Source organism: Macaca fascicularis, chromosome 7, assembly GCF_037993035.2.
Source record: "Macaca fascicularis isolate 582-1 chromosome 7, T2T-MFA8v1.1".
Taxonomy (NCBI): domain Eukaryota; kingdom Metazoa; phylum Chordata; class Mammalia; order Primates; family Cercopithecidae; genus Macaca; species Macaca fascicularis.
The window spans coordinates 138,594,420-138,621,566 of NC_088381.1; the positions used below are offsets into that span (position 1 = coordinate 138,594,420).

The 27,147-nt window shown below is 47.2% G+C and overlaps 1 protein-coding gene across 10 annotated transcripts in view; it reads right to left on the reverse strand.

The window, feature by feature from the left end:
- Positions 1 to 7,083: 7,083 nt before the first annotated feature.
- The window catches only part of MAP3K9 (mitogen-activated protein kinase kinase kinase 9), an 88,637-nt gene continuing 68,573 nt past the window's right edge, over positions 7,084 to 27,147 (reverse strand). For 3 of the 10 annotated variants that reach the window (XM_065548971.2, XM_073997651.1, XM_073997650.1), the window contains 7 exons: positions 25,020 to 25,142; positions 23,219 to 23,372; positions 21,188 to 21,256; positions 19,624 to 19,736; positions 18,491 to 18,532; positions 17,274 to 18,077; positions 7,084 to 15,309 (listed from right to left, as the gene is read on the reverse strand). In XM_065548971.2, the coding sequence (XP_065405043.1) occupies positions 14,825 to 15,309; positions 17,274 to 18,077; positions 18,491 to 18,532; positions 19,624 to 19,736; positions 21,188 to 21,256; positions 23,219 to 23,372; positions 25,020 to 25,142 (1,790 nt within the window). In that variant the 3' untranslated portion in view covers positions 7,084 to 14,824. Of the gene's footprint in view, positions 15,310 to 17,273; positions 18,078 to 18,490; positions 18,533 to 19,623; positions 19,737 to 21,187; positions 21,257 to 23,218; positions 23,373 to 24,874; positions 25,143 to 27,147 lie in introns of all 10 variants that reach the window. The other 7 variants (XM_073997652.1, XM_073997653.1, XM_065548972.2 and 4 more) reach the window with 6 other exon arrangements.

Genomic DNA, 27,147 nt, shown 5'->3' on the forward strand with positions numbered 1-27,147 from the left:
TTTCACTTCTAAGTCTCAGAGATTCATGTTATGTTATTAGCAACACAAAATGGAAAAGATTGAACCCTTTCAGTTTAATCTGCTGAGTTTCTGAGGCTGCAGGGAACTCCTCCAAGGAATGTGCTTAGCTTTTATTAGAGGAAGTAAAAAAAAAAAAAAAAAAAAAAAGGCCCAACATATTATTTGGCATAAATCTGCTCATCTAATTTAGATTGCAGAAACCTATTGATTAGGTTCCCAGGCCTGTCACTTTTTTCCTATAGCGACTACAAATACCACTGCTATTAGGAAATTTCGTATCATAAAACTCACTACTATCATCCCACTTTTATATTTTCCCTCTCTCCCTTTCTCTTCTCCCCTCTCTCCCTTTCTCTCACGCGCACACAAAAGCTGTTCGTTATTCTCATCAGCGCCATCTGGTGGTGTTTCAAATGTTCCAGTACCCTTTAAAAACGTATTTAGAAAAAAAAAAAAAAAAAAATCGAAGACCCCAAAGAGCACCTGAGTATGTGTTATATCTATCACAGTTATCCTATTCAAAAATGAAACTGGTCGGGCATGGTGGCTGACGCTGTAATCCCAACACTTTGGGAGGCCAAGGTGGGCGGTTCACTTGAGGTCAGGAGTTTGAGACCAACCTGGCCAACATGGTGAATCCCTGTCTCTACTAAAATTACAAAAATTAGCCAGGCGCGGTGGCAGGCACCCAGCTACTCGGCAGACTGAGGCAGGAGAATCGCTGGAACTGGGAGGCAGAAGTTGCAGTGAGCTGATATTGTGCCATTACACTCCAGTCTGGGTGACAGAGCAAGACTCCATCTCTAAAAAGAAAAAAAAGAAAAATGAAACTGAAAAATTTTGGAAAACATTTATTGATCCATTTTAAAATAACAATAATAAATGTTTAAAATAAATAACGTTTACGTTATTTTTAATGAAATTTTAATGAAAAATTTTAATGAATTTTTAATGAAATTTTAATGAAAAAATCTGTATTTTCCAAAACAAAAACAAATTTAGGAAGAGTGGCATTATTTTACATTTTTGCACATCTCTTTAATGTCTGACTTAAAAGACACCTAAAGTTTCATATCTACTTCTGTGTTCAATCTGTTCCAATATCTTGTTTTAGTTGAAACATATGAAGAAAATCTGGCCTCACACAGATACATAGTTGGAAAAGTAATGAGTATTTTAATAGCCTTTGAAGATCATTGTGGGTATTCTTCTTTGATACCATTCCAAAACTCCACAAGTTATGGCTCCTTAAAAGTTAGTTGGAATGAAGAATCTGAAACCACATCCATGAACTTTTGGTACTGTTATGCTAAAACCTGCTGTTCTATCTTGGACTTTGAATGCATTTTTAAAAATTATTATACTTTAAGTTCTAGGGTACATGTGCACAACGTGCAGGTTTGTTACATATGTATACATGTGCCATGTCGGTGTGCTGCACCCATTAACTCGTCATTTACATTAGGTATAGCTCCTAATGCTATCCTTCAGCACCCTGCCCCCACCCCATGACAGGCCCTGTGGTGTGATGTTCCTCTTCCTGTATCCAAGTGTTCTCATTGTTCAATTCCCACCTATGAGTGTTTACACATGTTTTTCCTCACCCTAGGGCAAACTAAATAGCACAGGCAGGACCCAGCTGGAAGCACCCACTTCATCTCCCACCTATGTAAAAATTCATCTTTTTTTGCCTACCAGTTACTGCCTAACACTAGTGCTTATCACAAAGAAAAGGCTGCAACAACAAGTGCTCCCGTGAGATAAGGAATTTAAGGTAAGTGAGCTGGCAGAGGATAAAATCCCCTTTACCCAGCTGCCCCCAACACCTGGCTTCTCCATTAACACCACCTCCCAGGACTATTTAAGTCTTCTTCATCTTCCAGGTCTCAACTTGGACATCACTTCTCACCTCTTGTCTGCCTATTTGTGCCTATCTCTCTCTGTCTCTCCATATAGGAAATGTAGATATAAAGACAGAGATAGACATAGACAGACAGATAGATATTGAAATATAGATGATCATACTGCCTTCATTGCTGGGTAAGCTGATTTTCCCCACTAGATGGCAAAATCAAAAAAGTGGCCGTCATTTTCTGTCCCATTCACCCTCAGGGGTTTTAAAACACAGAGATGATGTGTTTGAGCATTAGCTAAGGACATGCTTTTAGATGGGGAATGCCTTTCCATACAGCGCCATCCCCCACTGCATCTTACTGTCATGAGAGTGCCTCACTCGTTGACCTGTCTGCTCCCACACAGAACTGGAATTTGCCAGTTACATTGCAACTGGGACCAGAGTAGGCCCTCGAAAACCATTTGTCAGAGGATCAGAGGGATGGATCTTTCTTTTCAGGTTGGGTAAAGCACAGAACTAGGTGGGAATTGATGCTACTTTATCGGGCCACTCCACACTAGCCATGGCCCTCAGGACGTCTCTCCATCTGCAGGTGTCCCGTGGTTCTTGGTATGCTTCTCCACTGCATCCTAGCATGTTCAATCTCACCAGGGAGACTGTCATCTTCTGGAGGATGAAATGTGATCTCTATTCCTTTCTTCTCTTTCCCATCTTGTCTTGTCTCCTTCCCTCACATTTGACCACTTATTTATTTTTTTTTAGACAGAATCTCACTATATCACCCAGGCTGCCGTGCAGTTGTGCCATCTTGGCTCACTGCAACCTCTGCCTCCCGGGTTGAAGCAATTCTTCTGCCTAAGCCTCTCGAGTAGCTGGGACTACAGTCACAAGCCATCACACCTGGCTAATTTTTGTGTGTGTGTATTTTTAGTAGAGACAGGGTTTCACCACATTTGCCAGGCTGGTCTCGAACTCCTGACCTCAGGTGATCCACCAGCCTCTGCCTCCCAAAGTGCTGGGATTACAGGCATGAGCCACAGCACTTGGCTTGACCACTTAATTTGGTGACCACTTACAGGTTGCAGTCTTCTTAGACACCAGGGCAGATAGTCAGAAAGACAGTTCATAAAGAGGATAATACTCTCTCAAGCATAAGGCCTCCATTCCTGGAAAATTAAGTGTTTCAGGAAGCAGAGAAGTGTTGAATCTTAGGGATGGGGAAGGACTGGAGACAGGGAAATTGTGATGGGAAGGTAGACTGGGGTCAGATTGGGTGGGGTCCTTAAGGCTGTGCTCAGGAATGTGGATCCTTTCCTGCAGACGTTGGGCATGGCATGATCCAACCTGTGTTCCACGAGCACATTTCCTAGGGCTGATCTTTCTCAAGCCTCCCCATTGTCCTTCCATCACAAAGAAGTGTCCAGTGCCTCCCACTGAGACCCCACAACAGGCTCCCCTGGTTGGATGGCAGCAGTGTGACCAATGACTGAGAGGAGGAGGGGATAGAGCAGCAGACCCCCGCCCTTATCTCCACCCCACCCCCTTATGCCAAAACATGTTCTCCAGCTTGAGCTAGTTGGACTAGATCGGGTGGGGACCAAGGGCTCAGAGGATTAGGATATCAGCCCCAGCCTTGAATGATGCACATTCCACAGGCGCATAAACAGGGTGTGGTGGACCCAGGCCTGGCGCAGCTCCTTTCACAGAAGGGTGTGCACTTGTGTTGTAGGAATGTGCTGTTTGCCTGTGCAGGACCTGACATCCCTAACCAGCTGTGCCCCTAGGAAACCCCCACAGCACCTCCTTCTTAGAACGTTCTCTGTTCATGTGTCCTCACTGGATTCTGCTAGCAGTCTGCATGTGCTCACCATTCCAGCACCGTCTCTCCACTGGAAGGAAGGGATGAAGAAAGGGGTGAGGGGGAACAGGAAGTTGGCCCTAGTTCTACCTTCCATAAGCAGGGCTTCTGGAATCACCTTGTTATACTGCTCAGGGCAGGGGACAACCTTGAAGCCAGTGGCCTCTGGAACACCTGCAAAGGAACCTGGTTAGCATGGGAAAGCATCCTCAAACTACTTCATTTGCCATTGTTTTGCTGAATAGAAAAGTAACATATATTCATTTTTTTAAAGTTTAATAAATTCCAAAAGAACATTTTAAAACCATCTATGATACCTCCCCACGAAGATAACTGACTTTCTCCCAGTCTTTTTCCTGTGCCTGTCAGGTGTGTATTTTTTTAAATGTAAATATATTTTCTGTATATAATGGGGATCAAATTGCTTTTGAAATTTTTTGTATCCTATCATTTAGCTTATCATGAGCATTTTCACATTTTCTTATTCATGAAAAATTTAACTTAATGAATAACCTATTCATGAACAATCTAATGGCCACATAATATCTCACATGGTACATTATAAAACTAGCGCTAGGACCCCAGGGTGAGGCATTACAAGGTTTACTTTTTTAAAAAAGGTGGAGACAGAATTGTGCTGCCTGAGAGGAGAGGGAGCATCTCGCCATCTCCTGCCTTGGTATCTTTTATTCTTTAGGACTCAGCTCAGGATCTGTCTCCTCCACGGAGTGAAGCCCCAGCTCAGGCCAAACCCAGCCCACGGTGCTCCTTTAGCACCCCGTCATGGTGCTTACTACATTATATTAAACAGATTTCTTCATATTTTGGTCTCTCCCACCAGACAATATAGTCTTTGAGAATCTGGCTAAAGAAGCTGCAAATCTCTAGTGTCCAGCTGGTACCTGGCACAGGAAGGTACCCAATAAATGCCTTGAAAAGCAGAGTTTAAGCAACCCCCTGTTGTTGGGCATTTAGACAGTTTCTAGTTTGTGAAGAGAGCCTTCTTGCTCTCACTGTATCAGATTCCATGTTGTTGGGTGAGGAAGAGGGTGGAAGAAGACCCAAATTCTTATTTGGGTCATTTGTAGTCTCTTGAATGATCCTATAAACAACGTGGGATGACTTGTAAATCTTTATCTGGATTCAACTCAGTTGTTTTGTTTTTTTTTTGTTTTGTTTTGTTTTTAGACAGGAGTTTCGCTCTTGTTGCTCAGGCTGGAGGGCAATAGTGTGATCTCGGCTCACCGCAACCTCTGGTTCAAGTGATTCTCCTGCCTCACTCAGCCTCCCAAGTAGCTGAGATTACAAGCATGTGCCATTACACCGGCTAATTTCGTAATTTTAGTAGAAACGGGGTTTCTCCATGTTGGTCAGGCTGGTCTCGAACTCCAGACCTCACGTGATTCACCCACCTCGGCCTCCCAAAATGCTGGGATTACAGGCATGAGCCACCGCGCCCGACCCCAACTCAATCTTATGATACAAACGCAGACACCAGAATCAGACAAGTCACAGCTCCACTATTTGCCAGTTGTGTGGTCTCGGGCATGTTACTCGACCCTCTGGCCCTCACTTTCTTCAATGTAAAATGGAGATAATAATGGACCTACTCATAAAGACGTTGAAATATTGTAAATGAGATAACATAGGTTAGGTCTTAGTGCAACGGTTGACACATTGAACTAGTTTTTATTACTATAGAGCAGTAATGGAATGACTAGGCCTGTGTTGTAGTTCTTAATACCATATGGCCAAGCTGCTTTCCAGAAACATGTAGCAATTTGTATACATATTAACAGTATATGGTGCCTGGCCAGGTGACCTAGCTCATGTCTGAAATCCCAGCACTTTGGGAGGCCGAGGTGGGGAGATCACCTGAGATCAGGAGTTTGAGACCAGCCTGGCCAACATGGCAAAACTCCATCTCTACTAAAAATACTAAATTAGCTGGGCATGGTGGCATGTGCCTGTAGTCCCAGCTACTGGGGAGGCTGAGGCAGGAGAATCACTTGAACCCAGGAGGCAGAGGTTGCAGAGAGCTGAGATCGCACCACTGCATTCCAGCCTGGGTGACACAGCAAGACTCTGTCTCAACAAAACAAAACAAAAACAGTATGGCACCTTTCCATATGGCACCAGCAAGGAGATTGGTCAATTTTTCATCTTTGCCCAGTTGGCTCTACAAAGGTTTTCTGGATCCTGGTCAAACTAACTTCAAGGCTCAGCAAAAGGTCAGCCTTGCCCTCACAATCCAAGCATCGAGCACACAACCCCACCTCAGAGTCACCCCTCCCCAGGTGTCAGAGAATAGGGCAAAGAGGTCAGGGAGAAACGAAAGGTTATATTCACGCATGAGGGTATCTGACTAAGTTCAGAACTCATTTTTTCCACCTGCAGCTGAGTGATGAAATAGAGGATTCAAGCAGTGAAGCATGGCCTCAAACAAGATTCATCCTGTCTGCTTTCATCCTCATCCCCACCTAACACAAAATCATGGAAAGTGAGAGCACAAAGGCTGCTTTGTGATCAGCTTGCTCCAGAAGAGGACCAGAGAGGTTAAGTGCCTTGCCAAGGTCACACAGCTGACAAGTGCCATTAAGAGCATCAGAGCCACAAGGAATCTGTGACCCACAGCCAGCAAGTCTTATTCACATGTCTACAACTCCATGTGTTTGTCCTCTTAGCTCCATTCACAACTTCACCAGGAACGTCAGCATGGTTAGGGGTAGGGAGTAGGAGACAGCCCATACTCACAAGCAGCTCTGAAAGCCAAAATCCACGAGCTATTGGAAAGTCAACTGTGAGCAGAGACTGCACCGTTCGGCAGTGTCATTCACAAAGGCCCCCATGATCCTGCTGGAGGCTCTTAGACTCTCAGAGAGGCTTCTCACCCACCTCCTCTTTTCTGCAGCATTTCCATCTTTCTCCAATTATTTTTTTCCCTATGAAAACTCCCTGGAAACAGCCCAGTTCCTTAAGCATTCAGTTTAATTAGAAAGAAAAAAGAGGCTGGGCGCAGTGGTTCACGCCTATAATCCCAGCATTTTGGGAGGCCAAGGCGGGTGGATCACCTGAGGTCAGGAGATCAAGACCAGCCTGGCCAACATGATGAAACTCCATCTCTATTAAAAATACAAAAAATTAGGTGGTCGTGGTGGTGGGTGCCTGTAATCCCAGCTACTTGAGAGGCTGAGGCAGGATAACTGCTGGAACCTGGGAGGTGGAGGTTGCGGTGAGCTGAGATAGCACCACTGCACTCCAACCTGGGCAACAGAGAGAGACTCCGTCTCCAAAAAACAAAACAAAACAGGAAAGGATGCGTTTACAAAGAACCACAACAAACCAGAGGTAATCGTTATAACAGTTTTATTCAAGTCTCTGTGTGCTCTGGCGTTGAGACCAGGCTGAGATCAGCATTACACTGTAATACAATAAGAGGTTTAGCCATTGAACCAAGCCTGCTTGGCATCCCTAGTTAACAATTTACAGTACCTCGAAAGAAAAAAAAAGCCAAAGGAAAGAACCTGATAAGTTTCCTTCAGAACTTTTTCATCTTTAAATATTGTTGACAACATACAATAACTTAAATCCCAAAGCAAAGTGGGAATTCAAGGACACAGGGTCAGGACACATGGACAAGACATTGGAGCAGAGAAGGTCTAGGGATAAAAACTAGTAGCTAATTACAGAGGAACCAAACAAACACATACGTGAACTTTCACTTCACCTAGACTTAAAAGCCCTAAGGGGGAGGAAAAATCCCAAAGAAAGCTTTTCTGTGAACTAAGTAAAACCCACCTCCAACTCCTTTCCTTAATCCTCTAAAAGCCTTAGACTATAACATATCTGGGTTTCGGTGGGGAGTGGTTGTGGGCGAATGTGCAGGATGCGCAGGGAGGGACATCAGAGAAGAAAGTAAGCAAGTTCATCACCTCCCTTCTTTGCTACAACTGCGTATCAAGGGCATGTGGCTCAATGCGACAAAGAGGCAAAAGCCTGACCTCAAGTGCCCAGGGAGGAGACACAAGCTATAGTAAGGCTTCCAAGCTTCAGAGACTGACAGAAAAGTGAGGAGAAGCTGGAATGAAGAGCAGCAACAGGGCACCTGCGGGCTGGAAACAGAGGAGAGAGGCTCATGGCCTTCAGTGGTGTTGGGAGAAGAGCTACAGAATTGACACGTCCAGCTCTTGTGTGCTTCAAACCCCTGGAGTCATGGAGAGGAAACAGGGAGAGGAAGGCAGCCAGCAGCATTGAGGATGTCAGCTGAGACCTGTGAGGGTGCAAGTCCGGTCACAGGCAGATGACAGGCGAGCCAAGGACACAGCTCCTCCTTGGGCAAAGGGCAATCTCAAAACCTAGGTGGACCTGAGCTAGGCCAACTTTATCTCAAGAGCTTCTAAGCAGTGGCTTAGAAATGTGCTCAGAGGAAAAAGACAGGTGACTTTGCAACCCAGCAGATTAGCAACTTGCTTCCTAGCAGTGTGACCCTGGGCAAATTACAGAGTCATCAGAGCCTTGGTTTCCACATCCTTAGATGGGGGTAACACCCACATCCCAGAATTATTGTAAGGAGTCAAAAATTACACATATATGTGAATCACTAGGACAGCACCACCCCTCCACATGGAAAAACATTATCATGTATTATCAGTCTTCATAAGCAGGCCGGGATACATCTACGTCTCAGTCTGATGGTGATGAACAGCCACAGCCAGCATGGCATCTGAACTGGAGGTAGAGATAAACGATAAGAATGAAATAAAGACGACAGAAGATGAGGAGGGTGGTGGAAATGATACTAGCAGAGGATGCGATGGCCAATTCTGAAGACTCACTGGGCAGGCACAGAGCTAGGGATCGTGGCTCTTGGCATGCCAGGGAGTGAAAAAGCCTCCATTCACTTCAGTCCCTTCTGAAATCTGGAGGAGAGAATGAATGAAGTTCATTCACTTCTGGAATTCAAACATGTTCCAAAGAGGTTTGAGAATCTAAAGGAGCCTCTCTGCCGTAATCACTTCCCTTCTCCAGGGAACATACACACACACAAGTGCCCTCAGGGCTGCAGACAGCCAGAAAGGCAGCCAGAGAACACCAAGGAACTGTCACACCCAGGTGTAGATCCAAAGTTAAAAGCTCCTAGATGTTTCATTGCTGTAAGTCTACACACTCCTATTTAAATGGGAGCACCCCCCAGAGAGCTGCTGCCTCACTCAGGACTTGAGGGGAAGGGCAAGAAAAAAAACATAAAACCTATTTCACAGTGGTACCTAAGCCCCCTCACAGAGGGCAGGCAGGGCTGCGTCTAGAGTGGAGTGAGGCCCTCGCCTTGGGTTAAAATTTAAGGGGGCGCCAAAAAACAAAGAACCTCAGTAATCAAGATAAATCATATTCCAATGCAATATTTTTTAAAAATCAGAGTTACTGAAAAATTCCACGATGAATACAGTATCAAAATTTTAAGTCAGGTTTTGTCTGGGTTGGTGTCCAGGTGTGAAGGATCTCAAGAACGGGCAGCACACTACTTCTGAAACCTGGCCTTGGACTTCAGTGAGTGTAGGGCAAGGAACACGACGTCCCCGGGGCCCTCGCTCCCCAAGGCTCCGCTTGTGACTACTCTGACCTCTAGGTTCAGAAAGCCCAGACGTCTATCCCTCATGTCCCGGTAGGAGAGGCCTGTCTGTGCACCCCTGGAATTGTATTCTGCTGTCCAATCCTGAGACACCTAGTTAGACACCTATCTCGATAGACTCCTATAATGTCCACACCTGCCAATCAGCCTAGTAAAACTAGGAGGGCAGGTCAGACCAGACAGGTAGGAAGATGGGTTAGGGCAAAGGTGGGTCTGTTTCCAAGGGTTAACAAAGAGTGGTGTGGAAAAACTCAGCTCCCACAACCAGCTGGACCCCAAGGCTCTTCTCCCTTTCCAGCTCAAGGCCCAAAGCAGGCTCCCTGTAGGGGATGGGGAACCACAGGCAGTAAGAATCAGGGAGGACCAGTCCTACTGGCTCCTGATCATGGAGTGAGCCCAAAATGCTGAAGAGCAAAGCCAGGGTTCCCTAGGTAGCTTACGGAGGCCATGGTACTTCCAGGGCCCAAGACAGGAAATGGATGAGGAAGCGGGTGTACATGACTGTCAATATCTCATCAGGACAAAATGAGAAACAGCATTCTGAGAGGAAGTCCATAAGAGACTCACCTGGCCTGCACAGCTAACCAGAAGTCCGGGGCTGAGTCACACTAATTAGGCACCTAAGCCCTGTTCATTAGCCTTAATCGACAGGATTTCAGCTTCCTCCTCCTGCCTTCCAACATCAGCACCTGAAGTGGTGAGCACCCACCCAGGTAGCAATGCCAGGGAAAAGTCCAGCAATAGCAATGGATTTTCCTTTCACATGTGAATTTTCATTAATTTGAATTCCTAATCTAGGAATATGCTGATCCGAAAGAAGAGATGCATTTGGTAATGTCTTTCTAACAGTAGTATACCTTGACAAAGACAAGTCATTCTCAGACCTAAGGCCAAAGAGAGAGGCAGGTACATTAGGGTGAACCATATGTAACAGCTGACATTCGACTGTTTTTGACATAAAACCGTACATATATTTCATACACACGCACACTTTTCTGTACCAAGGGAAGTGATCTGGCAAGGCTGCAGTTTCTGTGCAGGACTCATGGTTCCAGGACCATACATTTTAAAGTTAGAAGGGCTTCAGGAGGGAAAGTAGATAGCATCGTCCCCAGTTCACAGTAGGCTTCTGAAGTCCAGAGAGGTGAAAAGATGTGTGCAAATTCACACACCCAGGAAGTAGGCAGCTTGGATCACCAGGTTCCTGCCAACATGGTTTCAACCCCAAGGTGTGCCATTCACAGCCATCCAGTCTTCAGTGTCCTCTGCTCTTTGCTTTGTTGAAAGTGAGCTGGATGAGTTAGGATTGCTCAGGAGGTGTCTCCTTCACACAACGGAAGGAAGAGAGAGGGAGGACTATAATGTGAGGACCACAGAGGCAAAAGAGTTCATGAAAAGTCAGGTCTAGATGTCCTAGGGGTATCTCATTGTGTCCCTGAGCAACAGCAGCCTGAGGGAAAGGGGGCTTAGTGACCATGACACATATCCCAAGGGTAAGGGGACCCTTTTCCAAAGATTCTTCCAGGAACTGGGATGATTCCAGGTTCTAAACAAATCAGACTGATGACCCCAAGAAATGAGAGACAACCAACCGTCACTCCGATGTTGCTACCAACCTCCCTCTCCCATTTCCTTCTCTGTAAGACACAAATGGTGAGGATGACATTGGCAGACAGCGTCCAACAAGTTAAGTGGGGGAATTAGGAAAGAATGCTTGTCAATACCAGGTGCTACATAAATGTGGCAGAAGGGCATGGGCCTGACGGGGGGTCCCATTAGTCATGCTCAGCCACCTCCAAATCACTCCTCTTCCAGAAGCCAGAGGACGAAAGAAAAGGCAAGTTCCCTCAAGGCAAAGGTGACGAGAGCCACACTCTCAGCGATTCATCCTGTAGAGATGAAGGAGCTGGCAAGGAGCTACGGAGCTTCACTGACCTTCTGATACATACACCCAACCCCCTTGAGAGGAAAGCATGTGATGATTGCTTTTAAAGGAAGGAAATCTGAAAGGGGCTAAAGAGACAAGCCTATGGCCACACAGCAAAAGCAGAATGGTGAATGCAGCCATTCTGCATTTTGTTCAGTTCTGAGCCCGGTGGCCTCACTCAGCAATTAGTCCAAGCCACTTTTTCATTTCTCTTCATTTGAATTTTCATCTTTAAGCATTTCCCCTTCTCTACTAGCAAGTGTATCAAATGTACAAGGAAAATGATGTCATTTTGCAAAGGTCAGGAGGAAAAGTTAGCACTGTTCTGAGTTGTCCAAATGTAAGGTATCATCGTGGCTATTGTTACCACCAGACCCTAGGGATGCCACAGATGCCAAGTGAAGAAGATCCGCCAAAGCCTCTCAGAAATAACATACACATAACTGAGGTATCTACTCAGCCTCCTGGCAGCAGTCTGGATTCCCAAGGGGGTCAACAGGGGCTAATCCGAATCAGCGGAAGGAGCTGAAGAACCCAAGGAGCAGGGGCAGAGAACAGTAACTGCTCCTATTATCATCTTCCATGAAGTTGAGCACCTGCCAGGAGTAGAAGGAATGTGTCTTTGTGCAAAGGGAAGGCAGGGGAAAGGGGGACCGGCTACAGCCATTCAAGTGGCTTCATTCACAGCTTCAGGGCCTGCTCCTGACCAGGACCACAGAACAAGGGAACCCGAGTGAAGAGAAAGCCACTGAGACCTGCCACTACTATACAGATCCTTAGCCCATCTCCAGCCTTGCCCCACAGAGAGAGTGCAGCAGTCAGGGCCCATCAGAGACCAGGTGTGTAGGAGTTGAGAGATGGTAACTGTTCCTTCTTCATGGATGCTCACAGTAGCACCTTTAGATAACCCTGCTTTTGGCTTCTTTCAGGTACAATTATTTCCTCAGCAAAGACCTAGCCTTCCTTTATCTTTCCCCACAGTGGACAAGTAAGGATGGCATTCAACCTGTCACTCAATGGCAGGTGACCATCATTCAGTTTACACTACATCAGTTACACTACATCTAGAAAGATGGCCGCAACCTAACACAATGGCAAACGTTAAAAATGAGCAAAGGAAAAATCTCTGCCTCATACCACAGAGCACTGTGTACAGGCAGCATGGTTTGGAGGGCCATAAGAGTGCCATTTAGTGAAGCCAAGGATATACAGATGTGTTCATGGCTTAGCCTGAGGTGATGGAGGGCCCGGGGGAAGGAAGGCACAGAACAGACCTTTTTTTTTGAGATGGAGTTTCGCTTTTGTTGCCCAGGCTGGAGTGCAATGGCGCAATCTTGGCTCACTGCAACCTCTGCCTCCCAGGTTCAAGCGATTCTCCTGCCTCAGCCTACCGAGTAGCTGGGATTACAGGCATGTACCACCACGCTTGGGTAATTTTTTTGTATTTTTAGTAGAGATGGGGTATCTCCATGTTGGTCAGACTGGTCTTGAACTTCTGACCTCAGGTGATCCACCCGCCTCTGCCTCCCAAAGTGCTGGGATTACAGGCGTGAGCCACCGCGCCCGGTCAGAACAGACTTCGTATGTACTTCTCCCCATCAAGAATGAAGAACAATCATTTGGTTGCCTAGAACTGCTGGTAAGATTCACATTTTTTCCTCCTAGCCCAGGAGTAGGGGAATGGGGACAAAAACAGTATCTTACATACTGGCTTCACTGAACAAACAGGAGGACACAGAAGAAAAGCAATAACAAAATCTTGGGCAACAAAACCAGTAGTGCCTTCCTGTCCAAGACTTGGTGGGCCCCTTGAACCACAGTGCTAATGGGCTCACAAAGCAAGGAACAACTTGAAAACCAAGGTCACCCCTTTAGTGATCACCAAGGCAGGACATCTATCCTAGTTATGGAGAAAGAGCAGTGACCAACTCATCACTGTTGCCAGCTGCACATCCAGGCAGCAAATGCAAGGAACCTGCTGAGTGACCTCCAAGACAAAAGACAGTGGAGCAGCATTCAGAGAGTATCGAGGGAAAAGGGGAATGACCTCGAGACTACTCCCAAGCAAGTCGCCATTCCCACATAAAGACAACTGTTCACACAGAACACAGGAGGCCTCAGAGTAGTGGCATGGAGAAGACATACATGAGAAAGCTTTAGACGAAGCTCAACATTCAAGTTAAGGAAATAACTTCCAGAAAGGTCAGGGTTGGCCTCTGCTATCCTTCCTACTCCACTCATGGTCCAGAGCCCAGCATGAGGGGCTCCCTGTGCATAGGCCTTGGTCAGTTTCCAGTATGGGGAACCTAAAGGTTATTGTACATCAGGGGCTCCCTGGGCACCCTATAAATAGCACTTTGCCACATGCATTTACAGAAGGTACTCCTGCTGGCTCCATTTTACTTCAAGGGCATCACAACATGGATGGCCCAGTTGAGTGAATTCCCAAGTCCCAGTGTTTAGGTGGCCATATGGTATTCTACTTCATATGCTGTTCTAGGGCATTGCGGTGATATCTACTAACTAAACATAACCAAAAGCCCACAAATTCCAGGGATTAGAGTGAAGACCAAACGAAGGGAGTAACACATAAAGTTCAGACAACAAAACGAACAGACAGTGGAATTTTGTTTCTGACTTAGAACTGGCACCAGTGAATGAGTCCCCCAAGAAACTATTCCTGGGATGAGCATATGATGTATCCAAACCTGGTCTGATGAGGTCCTGACCCCAAGTAGCTAGATGGGTACCCTCAACAGTTGCTGGTTTGCCCTTTGCCGAGAGTTTCCAAAAAGAACAAGGACATACTTCATGAACCTCTTCACTGCAACTTTACTATATTTTTCCTAACACCCCCATCCCCCTGTTCTCACTGAGGCAGTTCCCCTTTCCACCTGTGGGCTCAAATAAATAGGTGGGGCACCTGGAAGTGCAGATAGGTAGTGCCAGGTCTATCAAGCCCTATGACCCCACACTGGGCCACCTTGCTTTCAGTCTTCCTGCTAGCATGAAAGGGCTTAGGACACAGAAAAGCTCCTATCTCGAACCAAGCCAGATTCCCATTCCTGGGTGTTGGGGTACAGTGGAGGAGGAGCAAAATCAATCACAGAATATCCAATACTGGTGTTTGGGAAGCTGAACTCGGGGCTGACAAAGGGACCCCAGGACAGCTCTGCGCACACCCAATTGGCTGAGGAGAGGGAGCAGCAGACAGATTTGGCTGAGTGACTCTGCAGGGTCACTCTAAAGGCAAGGAAGACTGTGGAGGGTGGGGGACATGCATGCACCCCTCCCTCCCCTATACAGCCAGAGCTGATGGCCACAGCCCTTCCAGTGGACATGGGTAGAAAGGCCCTGCAGGGCAGGAGACCCTCTGAAGTGGCCCTGTTTCCATCCCTTCCATCTTCAAAGTGCATTATCAGTGCAAGAAGTAGGGCTGGATCTCAGGGGGTCCAACCCTGAGAAAGGGCTGTGCCCGCCAGCTCCCCTCATCTCCGCCAGCTGTCCCCCTTGCCCACCCCAATCCTTTTCATGTTAAGACCAGAACTCCTGCTGGATCTCATAAGGGGCAGGCCTGTGCGTGTTCAGTTCCGCTCTGCACAGCGGCACGGTGCTGTCCTGACTCTGCCCCTCTGCGTCCAGGTCCAGGAGCGTCCGCTCGGTGGGGGGCAGTGGCCCCGCCTGGAAGGGGAGCAGGGCTGGAAGTCCAGGCCGCTCCTCTACAGTGCTGCTACTGCTAGCGAAGCAGGAGTCCAGGTTGCTGGGCGTCTCTGTGCTAGAGCTGTTGGCTGGGGAGGTGCTGCGGGCATGGCTGGGGGACACAAACCACCAAGGGTCCAGTCGTTGCCGGTTGGCAGAAGGACGTGGCCGAGGCAGAAACTCCAGGGTCTTGGGTCTCTCCAAGGTAGAGTCCTGCTGAGTGTTCCAGCGCCTTGGGGTTGGGGGGAAGACCACATTGGGGTCAGGGAGACGGGGGAATTCACCTGGGTCTCGGCTGGGACTGGGGGTTTTCAACATTCCTGGTCAAAAAGACAAAGGGAGAAGCATCAGATGATGTGCCATATTTCGGGGTTAGATATCCACTACTCTCCCACAACACTACCATATCCCTATGCACTCAGGAGAACATGAATCACCAAACGTTTGTGGAGCACCTACTGGGAGGCACTGGGGATACATTAGTGAACTAGAAGGCCATGATCCCTGTATCTGGTAAGAATAATAGGACATATGGGGGTCATATCTGTAATGAAATAACTTAAGGCAGATGTTGGCAAATGACACACAAGCTAGCCACCTGTGTTTATAAACAAGGTTTTAGGTGGAGTGCAGTGGCTCATGCCTATAATCCCAGCACTTTGGGAGGACAAGGCAGGAGGATCACTTAACCCCAGGAGTTCAAGACCAGGCTGGGCAACATGATGAAACCCCATCTCTACAAAATTTTTTGGGGAAATTAGCCAGGCATGGTGGTCCATGCCTGTAGTCCCAGCTACTTGGGAAGCTGAGGCAAGAGGATCACTTGAACCCAGGAGGCTTCAGTGAGCTGTAATTACACCACTCCACTCCAGCCTGGGTGACAGAGTGAGACTCTGTCTCAAAAAAAAGAAAAAAAGGAATACGACAAAATTTTATTGAAACACAGCCACATCCAGTGTCTGCTTTCCCACTACGGCAGCGTAGCTGAGTAGTTACAACACAAACTGCACGGCCTACAAAGCCTAAAATATTTACCATCTGGCCCTTCACCAAAAAAGCTTGCTGCCTCCTGACTTAAGGGCATGTCTGTTCATTTACTGTTCATTCATGTAATAAACACGTGACAGGAACAGAGCTAGGTATCAGAAGTCCAAAGGTGAGTAATGTAGGGTTTCTGTTCCCAAATAGGTCACATATCTGAGTATAACAAAAAACGGGACGGCAGGTCACGTCAAACATTTAAATACAATTGTTGTTGACATTTAAATCTCATTGAAAGGGCACTACCATGCCCCCTTTCCCTATTGGATTAGAGGCTGTTTCCAAGTCAGACTTAGGTCTTCCAGGGAGCGAGAGACGGTGACAGGAAAGAGACAGGACAGGAAGAGTGTGTGCCCCCAGGTGTGTCAGGTGTTGAGGGCAGTCATATGCACAGGGATAGCAGTTTACCTGGACTCATCTCCATGCCTGAGGAGGCAAGTATGAGTCAGGGGTGAGTGACGAAGGGTGCGATGAATGGGTGGAAGCCTGCCTTCTGAGTGCGTGTGAACTAATGCTATAATGAGAGGCAAAATCCCAGCTATGTGGCAGAAAATACGCCTCCCACGTGCAGTGCAAGATTCCTTCCTGGAAAATGCATCCTCCTCCTCAGGGAATAACTAGAAGCCAGACTCCTTCCCTTCCTGTGCCCCGAAAACTACCCTAAGACTCAGGGCCGGACATTCCAAAGGAGTCCCAGGTCTTCTGATTCTTCCTAGAACCTGCCTGTCTTCTTTCAATCCTCAGGGAAGACCCCTGAGGCACAGGTCGGAGAGAAGTCGGCCAGCCCTGGCTGCCTCCCAGATACCAAATCTGTATTTCTTTTTTTTTTTTTTTGAGACGGAGTCTCGCTCTGTCGCCCAGGCTGGAGTACAGTGGCGCGATCTCGGCTCACTGCAAGCTCCGCCTCCCGGGTTCACGCCATTCTCCTGCCTCAGCCTCCCGAGTAGCTGGGACTACAGGCGCCCACAACCGCGCCTGGCTAATTTTTTTTGTATTTTTAGTAGAGACGGGGTTTCACCGTGGTCTCGATCTCCTGACCTTGTGATCCGCCCGCCTTGGCCTCCCAAAGTGCTGGGATTACAGGCGTGAGCCACCGCGCCCGGCCAAATCTGTATTTCTTGATTGGCTAAGAGGAGGAATGATGTTCACGCAAGTCCAGAAGTGCAAAGAGAAAATGAGGCCTGCAAACATCTTCACTCCCTGAGGAGGCACAAAGGAAAGAGAAAAGAGGAAGAAGACTCACCTGCTCCAGGACTGGGGCTCAACCCATTGCTGGAGGGGCTCCTGCTGGCTAGGAGAGTCTCTGGCTTAAGGGCCCCATCAGAAGGAGTCCGCCGGTGACTGCTGGGCTGCGAGGGGGCGGTGAGGGTGACGTGGGTGGGAGTCAGAGATTGGTTAGGATCCCGTTTGAAGCGCTCCACTCGGACATTGACCAGGGGGTTGTGGGTACAAGGGGTCAGGGGAGGGGCCTCAATTGGGCTGACTGGCATCTCATACACGACAATTTCATCGCTGTCAGAGCGCAGCAGGGAGCGTGTGGAGTTGCACTCGGAGATGGAGGAGAGGGAGAGCAGTGTCAGGGAGGCAGCGGGGTCTCCTAGCAACAGCATGGGCTCTTCCTTCTTGAAGAGCTTTCGGGATGGGGGGCTGGTGCTCCGACGAGGACGGCTGGACCTCTGAAAAAGACCCTCCCGTCTTTTCTTCTCTTCCCGAGCTGGTGGCTCAGGCTCCTCCAGGGGAAGCAGCTGGCACTTGCCAGCTTCCAGCAAGTCAAACCCTAGGCCTGTGGCTGCCAGAACAGCCCCACAGCCGAGTAGAGCCACCTCGCAGCGGCGGTGGTGAGCACTGCCCCGCTTGAGGCTGTTGGTTGGCGTCAGCTGAGGGGTACTGGTGGCTGAGTTGACTGGGGTGGGCTCCTCATGGATTCCATCACTGGAGGGGCCATCCCCATCCTCTCCACGAGGGAATGGGATACAGAGGTAGGACTGGCTGGGTGAATGCTGTAGGCGACTCTCTCCACTCCCTGGGCCTTCACTGTCCTCATCTTCTGTGAAGATGACAAGAGCGGAAGAGAAAAAGGAAATGGAAGTGAGGTGACAGTAATAAGAATCTGGCCCTTTCCCCTAAACCCAGGCCTCCTGTCTCAGTCTCACGGACACAAAGGTTAAATGGTATGATGACCAGGACATGGAATTGAACACTGAACCAAGGGGGCTTTATCCAACCCCCAACACAGGGAAACCACTCTCTATTCCAGAGCCCATTTCCTTATAGCAGAAGAAAAGATCCGCTAATTTGCCATTTCTTTCATAAGGGACCTGTGATGGTGACTTGGGTATCCACTTGACTGGACTGAGGGATGCTTGCATGGCTGGTGAAGCACAGCTGCTGGGGGTGTCTGTGAGGCTGTTTCCAGGGGAGACTGAGATGGGAGTCGGGGGCAGGGAGAGGAAGACCCACCTTCAATGTCGGTGGGCACCACCCAATTGGCTGCCAGCAAGGCTAGAACAAAGCAGGCAGAAAAAGGGGGATGCTCAGCTTGCTTAGCTTGCTCTCTCTGTTTCTCCCTTCCGGACAGGGACACGTTTTCTCCTCTTGCCCTTGGAAATCAGAGTCCAGGTTCTTCATCCTTCGGACTCTCAGACCTATAACAGAGGCCTTTTGGGGGCTCTCAGGCCTCAGACTGGGGGCTGCACTGCTGGTTTCCCTGGTGTTAAGGCTTTCAAACTGGGACTGAGCCACTCTCCTGTCTTCCCTGGGAGCCACACTACAGGCTTTTCTCATTCTCCAGCTTGCAGACGGCCTATCATGGGGCTTTGCCTTTGTAATTGTGTGAGCCAATTCTCCCTAATAAGCTTCTTTTTGGTTCCTATTGGTTCTCTCCCTCTGGAGAACCCTGACTAATAACGGCCCCTTAACACAAAGTGCAGTATGAGTTTCTAGAACACTGAACATTCTAGAACAAAAACATTCCCAATGTTTTTGTACCTTAAAATTAAAAGGCCCTCTGGATTTCTAGGACAATGGCCTAGCAGCTTGTCTTAGGATCAGTCTCCCGCTAAGGATTGGAATCCCTAGTGTAGGACAGCCAATCTACTCTGTTGACTGATGTATTACGACCCTGGACATCTACAGAGACAGCATTATCTGAGAGACAGTGTGGAGAAGCACCTCCCCATTCAGTCATTACAGGGTAACACGGGAAAAGCTTCCTGGGAGGAAGGCTGCAGTGTCCTTACTGCCATCCCCCACTTTGTGGACTCGCCACACTGGGGAACTAGATCCAGATAAGGTAAATGAATGATATAATGCCTCACCCATCTGCACTGCCCTAAGAAGACTATGACTGGTCCCTCGGGATAGAATTCCAAGGGCAGGCTCCATGGCAACAGCAGGAGGAAATGATAATTTGGGGAGACTCAATGAAACGGGAGTGGAGCAAACTAAGAAGGGATAGGGTGGGGGGCAGGAGTTGAGTAGAAGGGGAGATGGCCTCCATGAAGCAGTGATAGGGGTCCTTAAACAGTCCTAGAAGCTTCGGCAAGAATGCCCCAAGGGAGCAGGGAGAGAGCCAAGACAGGAGCTATGCTTACCCATCTCCATAAGGCTGGTGAACCCTGGCAGGGCCGGGCTACTCCTCGGGCCCTTCACCAGGTTGGGGGCACTGGACGACCACTGCTTATATCCATCTACCAGGGACTTGAGGCTGAATCAGACGAAAAGAGGAAACTGTCAGAACTGGTTACCTTCCTTACTCGACCCTCAGCTCCATGGGGCTATGGAGATGTCTCTCCCTGCCTGCTTTATTCTACCCAAGAGCCTTGGAGTACATACAGGCAATGACCCTGACCAAGCCCACCTGCTTCACAAACAGAAATGCACATGCTCCAGGGAAGAAAAGGGCAATGACATGACCCACCCCCCTCACATGCTGCTGTGGAACTGTAGAAAGAACTAGTGGGCAGGCTGGCAAGCAGACAGAAAGAATAAGGATGGCCCTGCTGGCGGGGGTCTTGCCTGAGCCCATCTTAAGAGAGAAGCACTCAAAGCAGACACTGGACACAACACATTCATGGCATTACAGTTACTGTGATGCAAAGACCTGCGAAGCCAGGCAAGCACCGGGCAGCCGAGCTAGCAGAGGTGGATCAGGCTACTCCACACACAGCGTTTCTCAGGCTCTTTCCACGCTTTATGGCATGCTTAGGCAACTTTCAAAGCCATCCCCTTTTCAAAAGGAAAGATCAACCAACAAAGCTGCACCAACCCAGTGCACTGTGGGACAGACCTATGTGGGTAGAGCACAGTGCTGAAGCAGAGCCCTTGGTTTGTCTGGGGGTGGAGAGACAGAGGACAGGGGCTCGCTTTCAAATCCCTGTAATCAGCTCATATGGAAAGCCAGAAACTCTCCGAGGATATAGCCTGGGCACCCCGCCAACCACTTTGTGGGAGGGGGGAACCAGAGGCCTAGAAGCACTGGTCTTTTCCCTAGAGGACAGCAAAAGGGAGGACTGAGGAATCTGTGGGATATGGTTGCCCTGGAAATATTGGGATTATGACCAGAGTTGCTCTTTTTTTTTTTTTTGTTTAAGGCTAGAAAGAATCATTAAACTAAAGACCACTTTCCCCAAAGTCCCAGCCATCTTGAGAGAGACAGAGGATCAACTTTTTCCCTGTTCAGAATTCTGTTTCAAGTGCTATCAGAAATACCAGCAAATTAAAGTACATCCCAACCACCACTGGTTTCAACCAAAATACAGAGACAGAGATAAGCCTGCTGCCAAACCCACAGCCTGGGGCTTCCAACTGAGACTCTCGTAACATTACTTCCAGCTCTGGATCCAGGAAAATCCAGACTAGTAAAGTCAAAACCAGTGCTGAAGACCAAAGGATAAATAGCCACATATCTAAGCCTCTCTAAAATCAAGCAGGAGTATCCTAATTGGAGTGGTCAGTGGAGTGAAGAATATGGTAAAATTAGATCAACACAGGAATTTTCCCAAGGTGCACAATGGTACTGCTTAAAACAAAAACAAAAAAGTCAGTTCAGCCCTGGCAATAATGAGGCTTGATTCTATGGGGTATGCTGTGAGAACAAGGAAATGGAAGGGACATTGTTACCAGGACAGTTGGTGAAAGGGTGAAGATGAGACTCACCCCAAGTGGAAATGTGGAGATTCTGACGGGGTACTTAAACCATTAGCTTTCTCACGTCTCTGAGGGGATCTTCAATGAATAAAGAGAATCAGTAGCAGGCAATGGAGGGCACATCCAGCTCAGCCTCTCCCACATCAAAGATGGACTCACACTACATCGCCAGCTGCCTTCCCACTGTGCAGCCGCAAAGTCCACACCATGAAAGAATCTTAACAAGATGATCCTGTTTAAGCCACCACAGGCCCAGGACAAAGATCCCTGGGCACCTGCAGCACAGTTGCAGGGGGCCTGTGAATCCATAGATACCCAGTCTATAGAGAGGTATGCATGTTTTGGACAAATACGTATTATTTTTTAAAAGGATGACGATGCAAAACTCACTTAACATTACTGAATTCGAAATGGCTTTTGTTCATCACGTTTTCTTTAGTTAAAAGGTACTAAACCCAGAAATATTATCACATAGAAGTTCTCAAAATTTCTGACATTAAAGAGGTCTTCACTCAAGCCTGGATAGAATATACTTTTATTCCTTCAATAGGAACTGAGAATCATGAAAAAATTCAGTCATGTATTTTTTAATTCCTTCAAAAGTTTGAGAGGAAGAAGAAAATTCCAAAGTTAATATTTTGCAATGTGAAATAAAGTTAGTTTACTACCAAGACCAAAAAAAATTCTTTAAATGAAGCAGAACCATAGGAACTACTAAAATCCATAGCCAGTCTGGTAAACTCTATCTGGAATCACATTAATGGCAAGAAATATCAAGAGACTCAGGATGACTGAGTTTCTCAGTACCAGTTCAACCCTACTCTAGCTGAGAGCTCAAAGGACAAACTGGAGAGCTCTCGCCCCTACAAAACTTAGTAGAAGAATCTGCCATCCCCCAAGGATTCCATCGCTGGCTTCTTACCTAGCTGAGGTAGTTTGCGCTACATATCTAAACTTTCTGCTCAAAGGTATCTGGTGATTTCCAAAGCCTAGCCTCAGAGAGTCAATCCTTTATGAATCAAACTGTGATTTTTACCTTCAGCTCAGATCTGACATGGGAAAATCATAGATTTTGGACATGGAATCTTAGTATTTAAAGGATTACCAAGGCCATTTGCAGGTTCAGGGCACTTGTAAGCCTGATCCCATTTATAAATGAGAAAACATAAGGTTACACAGCTAGGTGTGGTGGTGCCAGGGTTCGTGCCCAGGCAGTTTGGTGCCAAAGTCAAAGATCTTCACTACTACGCTGTGAGTGCCTGGCCTGGGAAGAACCTAGGCTCAGGGGAGAATTTGAACCCCAGGCCTCAAGCCCATGAGTAAGAATACAAGCACACTCAAGGCTCTCAGCCCCCTTGTGCCCTGCCCAGAGGAGGCCATCATACATGGCAGCATGGCTATGGGGTGAGATGTGAAAGAAGTTCTAGTGGCCCTGGAGTTGTATAAAACTGCACTACCAGGGCTGGGTTATTCTGCCTGCCCCTGCTTCAGGATGAACCTCTAGGCAACAGAGTCCTGTTAACCTCTGCTCTTTCTTCTCTTTCCTCTGCATGAATGCTTTAAGGACGAAGAGCCAGGTATAAGCAGAACAGTCTGGCAGAACTTTTTCCATTTGGTTAATGCTTGGGCTACTTGCTACTCTGAGAAGAATGCCTTCAGGGGTTGGCAAACTATAACTGGTGGGTTAAACCCTGCCTGCCACTTGCTTTTATAAGGTTTTACTGGAACACAGTCACGTTCGCTCATTTACATGTCGTCCATGGTCTCTGGCAGCTTCTATGTTCTAACAGTGGAGCTCAAGAGCCATAGGAATCACTAAAATATGTATTATCTGGCTCTTTATGGAAAAAGTTTTCCATGTCTGTCCTAGGAGGTTCCAGGAACATGGAGGTCGAAAAACTGTTGTAAAGATCAAGAAGCTTGCAATTTCTCAGAAAGCAATCAAACACACGACAGAGAAAAAAAGGTATTTCATATCCCATGTTTAAATGGTGCATCCATCTTCAAGTGAGAAAGAATTTCATGTCATCTGGCACTTACCCTTCATCTCCCGAGGCAAGCTCCTTCTGACCAAGCGTCCCTGGCCCCCACGTTCGCCCCTTCTTCTTTGGGGCCCTCTTCTCCTCCTCCTCCCCTTCCTCCTTTGGGACGACTGAGCTCCTGCCCCAAGTTTTGCTGCTTTCACCTGGTGTCACTGTGAATAACAAGGGTTGGACAGGATCTAGAACATGGACAGACAGGGCTCCCCCAAACTAGCCTCTACACCGCCAGACACACACACATACATTTGGAGCTGCAAGGAAGTTAGACCTTATCAAAAACTCTGTGCCCAAGTGGACCCTTCCAGGAAAGTAATGGAGTTCTCAGCCACCAATCATTTAGCTCTCTCAAAGTACTAAACGTGGAAACACTTCTTCAATTTTCACAAATCCAATGTAAAGCTAGAGCTCAGGCCAGCCAGACATCAGAGTTCCAAACAGATCTGACTTAACTTGTTTTGTTGGGTGGGATTGGGTAGTGAGCAAATAAGGAGGCAGGTGAGGGGGGAAAAAAAGACAAGGGGTAAGGAAGGCATGGAAATGCAGAAATCTTGAAAAGAAAGGGCTGGAAAGGAAGAAAATGAGGAGTTCAAGGTTATGGAAAAGGAAGTCAGGAGTAGGAGAGGGGGAAGGAACAGGCCTAGAGAAAGACAGATAAGAGAGTAGGAATATTTTTCTGACATGAATACCTCGGAGCAAGGGTTGAGACCCAAATGCCCCAGGGATTGTGTTTATATCATAAATGAGCGAAGTGAACTAGTTACCAAAAAACAAGTTGTTGAAGGGGCTGAGGCAAAATATGGAGTATATGGAAGCTGCTATTAGTGCCAGCCAACTGTAGCCACATGAAAAAAGAAACCCACTGATTTCACTTCATTTTTCAAGCTAGAAATCTTTCTCTTTTTTTTTTTTTTTTTTTTGAGACGGAGTCTTACCCATGCTGGAATGCAGTGGTGCAATCTTGGCTCACTGCAACCTCTGCCTCCCAGGTTCAAGCGATTCTCCTGCCTCAGCCTCCCGAGTAGCTGGGACTACAGGCGGGTGCCACCACACCCAGCTATTTTTTTTTTTTTTTTATTTTTAGTAGAGGTGGGGTTTCAGCATGTTGGTCAGGATGGTCTCCATCTCCTGACCTCATGATCTGCCTGCTTCCGCCTCCCAAAGTGCTGGGATTACAGACATGAGTCACCACGCCCGGCCGAAATCTTGGATTTTTAAATAAAATCTCTCTGTCTTTAAATCAGGGAAACTAATTCATTCACATATAGGTGTATATTCACACACACACTTATATGTACGTGTGAGTATATTTTTTAAAGCAAATACTGCAGCAAAGATAAAACCGGTCCAGATTTGGCTTATTATAAAGTATATGGCAAGTTTCTTTAGGACCTATACTTTGAAAAAAAACCCTTCCTTGGGACGCGTGGACGAAAGAAAAACAACAATGCCCCAAATATGGCAAAGAGTGTGCGAGGTTCTCAGGCCAGGTAGTAACCTGTATCTACATCACACACCAGTTTTCAAATTGCTTTGCGAACCACTGAAGATCCCATTAGTACCACGAACCCCTTTGCTGATATGTGACTAAAAGGTAGAGGGGGCAGTAGTAAGGTTAATGGAGAGAGACAAGGGAGAGGGCTAAGGGTTTGCGTACATATGTGCATGTATATACACATTGTCGAGGAGAGGTGGCAGAAGTTATGGATGGAGCAAGCCTGGACCAGTCGGTGGCTGGACAGAGCAGGGGACAGGTGCCCCTGGTGTGTTCTGGCCCCAGCTAATTTGGGAAACAGTCTCACACTGGATGGCTCGAAGACGAGGAATGATGGTGGGGCTTGCAGGAGGACTTGAGCGGCTGTTGATAAGACTCTTCCTTTTATCCATGGTGGGGGAGGCCTGCACCGTGAACTTGTGCTGGAAATCTGCTTGGGGAAAGACAAACACATGTATGCATTAACATTTCCCATAATCAAATTCATATAAGAAATCTGACATTTCTCAGCATCCTCGAGGGACAGGCCCCAGTTTCCTGAAAAGCTCTTTGTTCACCTGGGAAATGTTCTCTTTTAGAATCATCTCTTTTTCCCAAGGGACATGGGGAGATGAACGTATAAAAAGATGGGAAATTCACTGTGCAAGGAACTTCATTAGTGAGCTTCATAAAGTTGTCCATATAACGAATATAGTTTGAGCAATTATGTATTAAGAATAGCTGTTTAGCTCATGAGATATTGTTGATTATTCTAGGAAATTTAACTTAAAATTATTGGTTTCACATAATCTATTATCAGATAGATTTGGTCCTTTTTTCTCAGAGACTGAAGCAGGGACACTGATTCTTCTCACTAACTGCAGGCAGAGCAGGGTTTCAACGACTAGCCCTTGTGGGAACCTAGGGCAGTGAGGGAGAGGGAGCAAATGGCTCCAATTCAGACACATTCCAAAGGAAGTTACAGTACAGCATAAAGAATGTAAAACTTACAGCACTGAATTTCTCAGTTTCAGTCTCCTCATCTATCAAAGAGGTATAATAAACAGCTGCTTGCTTGCACCTATGTCTCCCCATTAGACTGTGATCTCCCTGCAGGTGGGAACTACAGCTTTTCTATCTGCATCCCAGCATGCAACAATATGCTGGCACATGCTAGATGCTCAAGGGGTGCTTAAAGACTCCATGCTGTCTGAAAAGGAAAAACAAATGTGCAGCAAGGAAACATGGCTTGCTGAGTTCCCTTATCTGTACTTAATCAAGCCACCATTCTAGTGCTTAACATCATCTACTCCTGCCCCTATTAGACCATTCTTTCTTTGTTCCTTACACTTTTTTTTTGAGACGCCGTTTCACTCTTGTTGCCCAGGCTGGAATGTAAGGGCGCAATCTCAGCTCACCACAACCTCCACCTCCTGGGTTCAAGCAATTCTCCTGCCTCAGCCTCCTGAGTAGCTGGGATTACAGGCATGCACCACCATGCCTGGCTAATTTTATACTTTTAGTAGAGACAGGGTATCTCCATGTTAGTCAGGCTGGTCTCAAACTCCTGGCCTTAGTTGATCCACCAGCCTCGGCCTCCCAAAGTACTGGGATTATAGGCGTGAGCCATTGTGCCCAGCTTGTTCCTTACACTTCTAATAAGCCTGCTTTCTAGGGCCTTATAGACTTAGAACACAGTGAATACCTTTATCTACATCAACACACATTTTAGCATTCAGCTCCCTCCATGGATATATTATACACCACAAAGATTCTAATTCATAGTTTCATATTTCTTTATATTTTCCCCAAGGCTGAAGTACAAAAAATGCACCTCTGTTCAACTGATGTATCTGTCTGAAAGGTCACATGTAAATCTTATCAGGTAAATTACCATACATTAAACCTAATCTCAACTGTACTCAGAGGACTAATTAAAGAAACCTCAGCCAGGTGTGGTGGCTCACACCTGTAATCCCAGCACTTTAGGAGGCCAAGGTGGGTGGATCACTTGAGGTCAGGAGTTTGAGACCAGCCTGGCCAACATGGTGAAATACAAAAATCAGCCGGGCGTGGTGGCACGCGCCTGCAATCCCAGCTACTCACGAGCCTGGGGCAGCAGAATCACTTGAACCGGGGAGGTGGAGGTTGCAGTGAGCCGAGATCACACCATTGCACTCCAGCCTGGGCAACAAAAGCAAAACTCTGTCTCAAAAAACAAAAAAAAAGAAACCTTGAGACAAGTTATTTTGCAGAGCCAAAACTTCTCATGCCTCACATATGCACACCCTGGAATGTTTTCCCCCAACTTCATGCTTCCTTCTCCAGGTTTGCCTAAAGTGAGATGTGCCCCTGTGAGCCACCAGGCTTCTAGCAGCCTGGACCTTGCCAGGTTGTCCTTACTTCATATTCTGTGTTCACTCACGTGCAACAATTTCCCTGGAGTCGGGTAGATT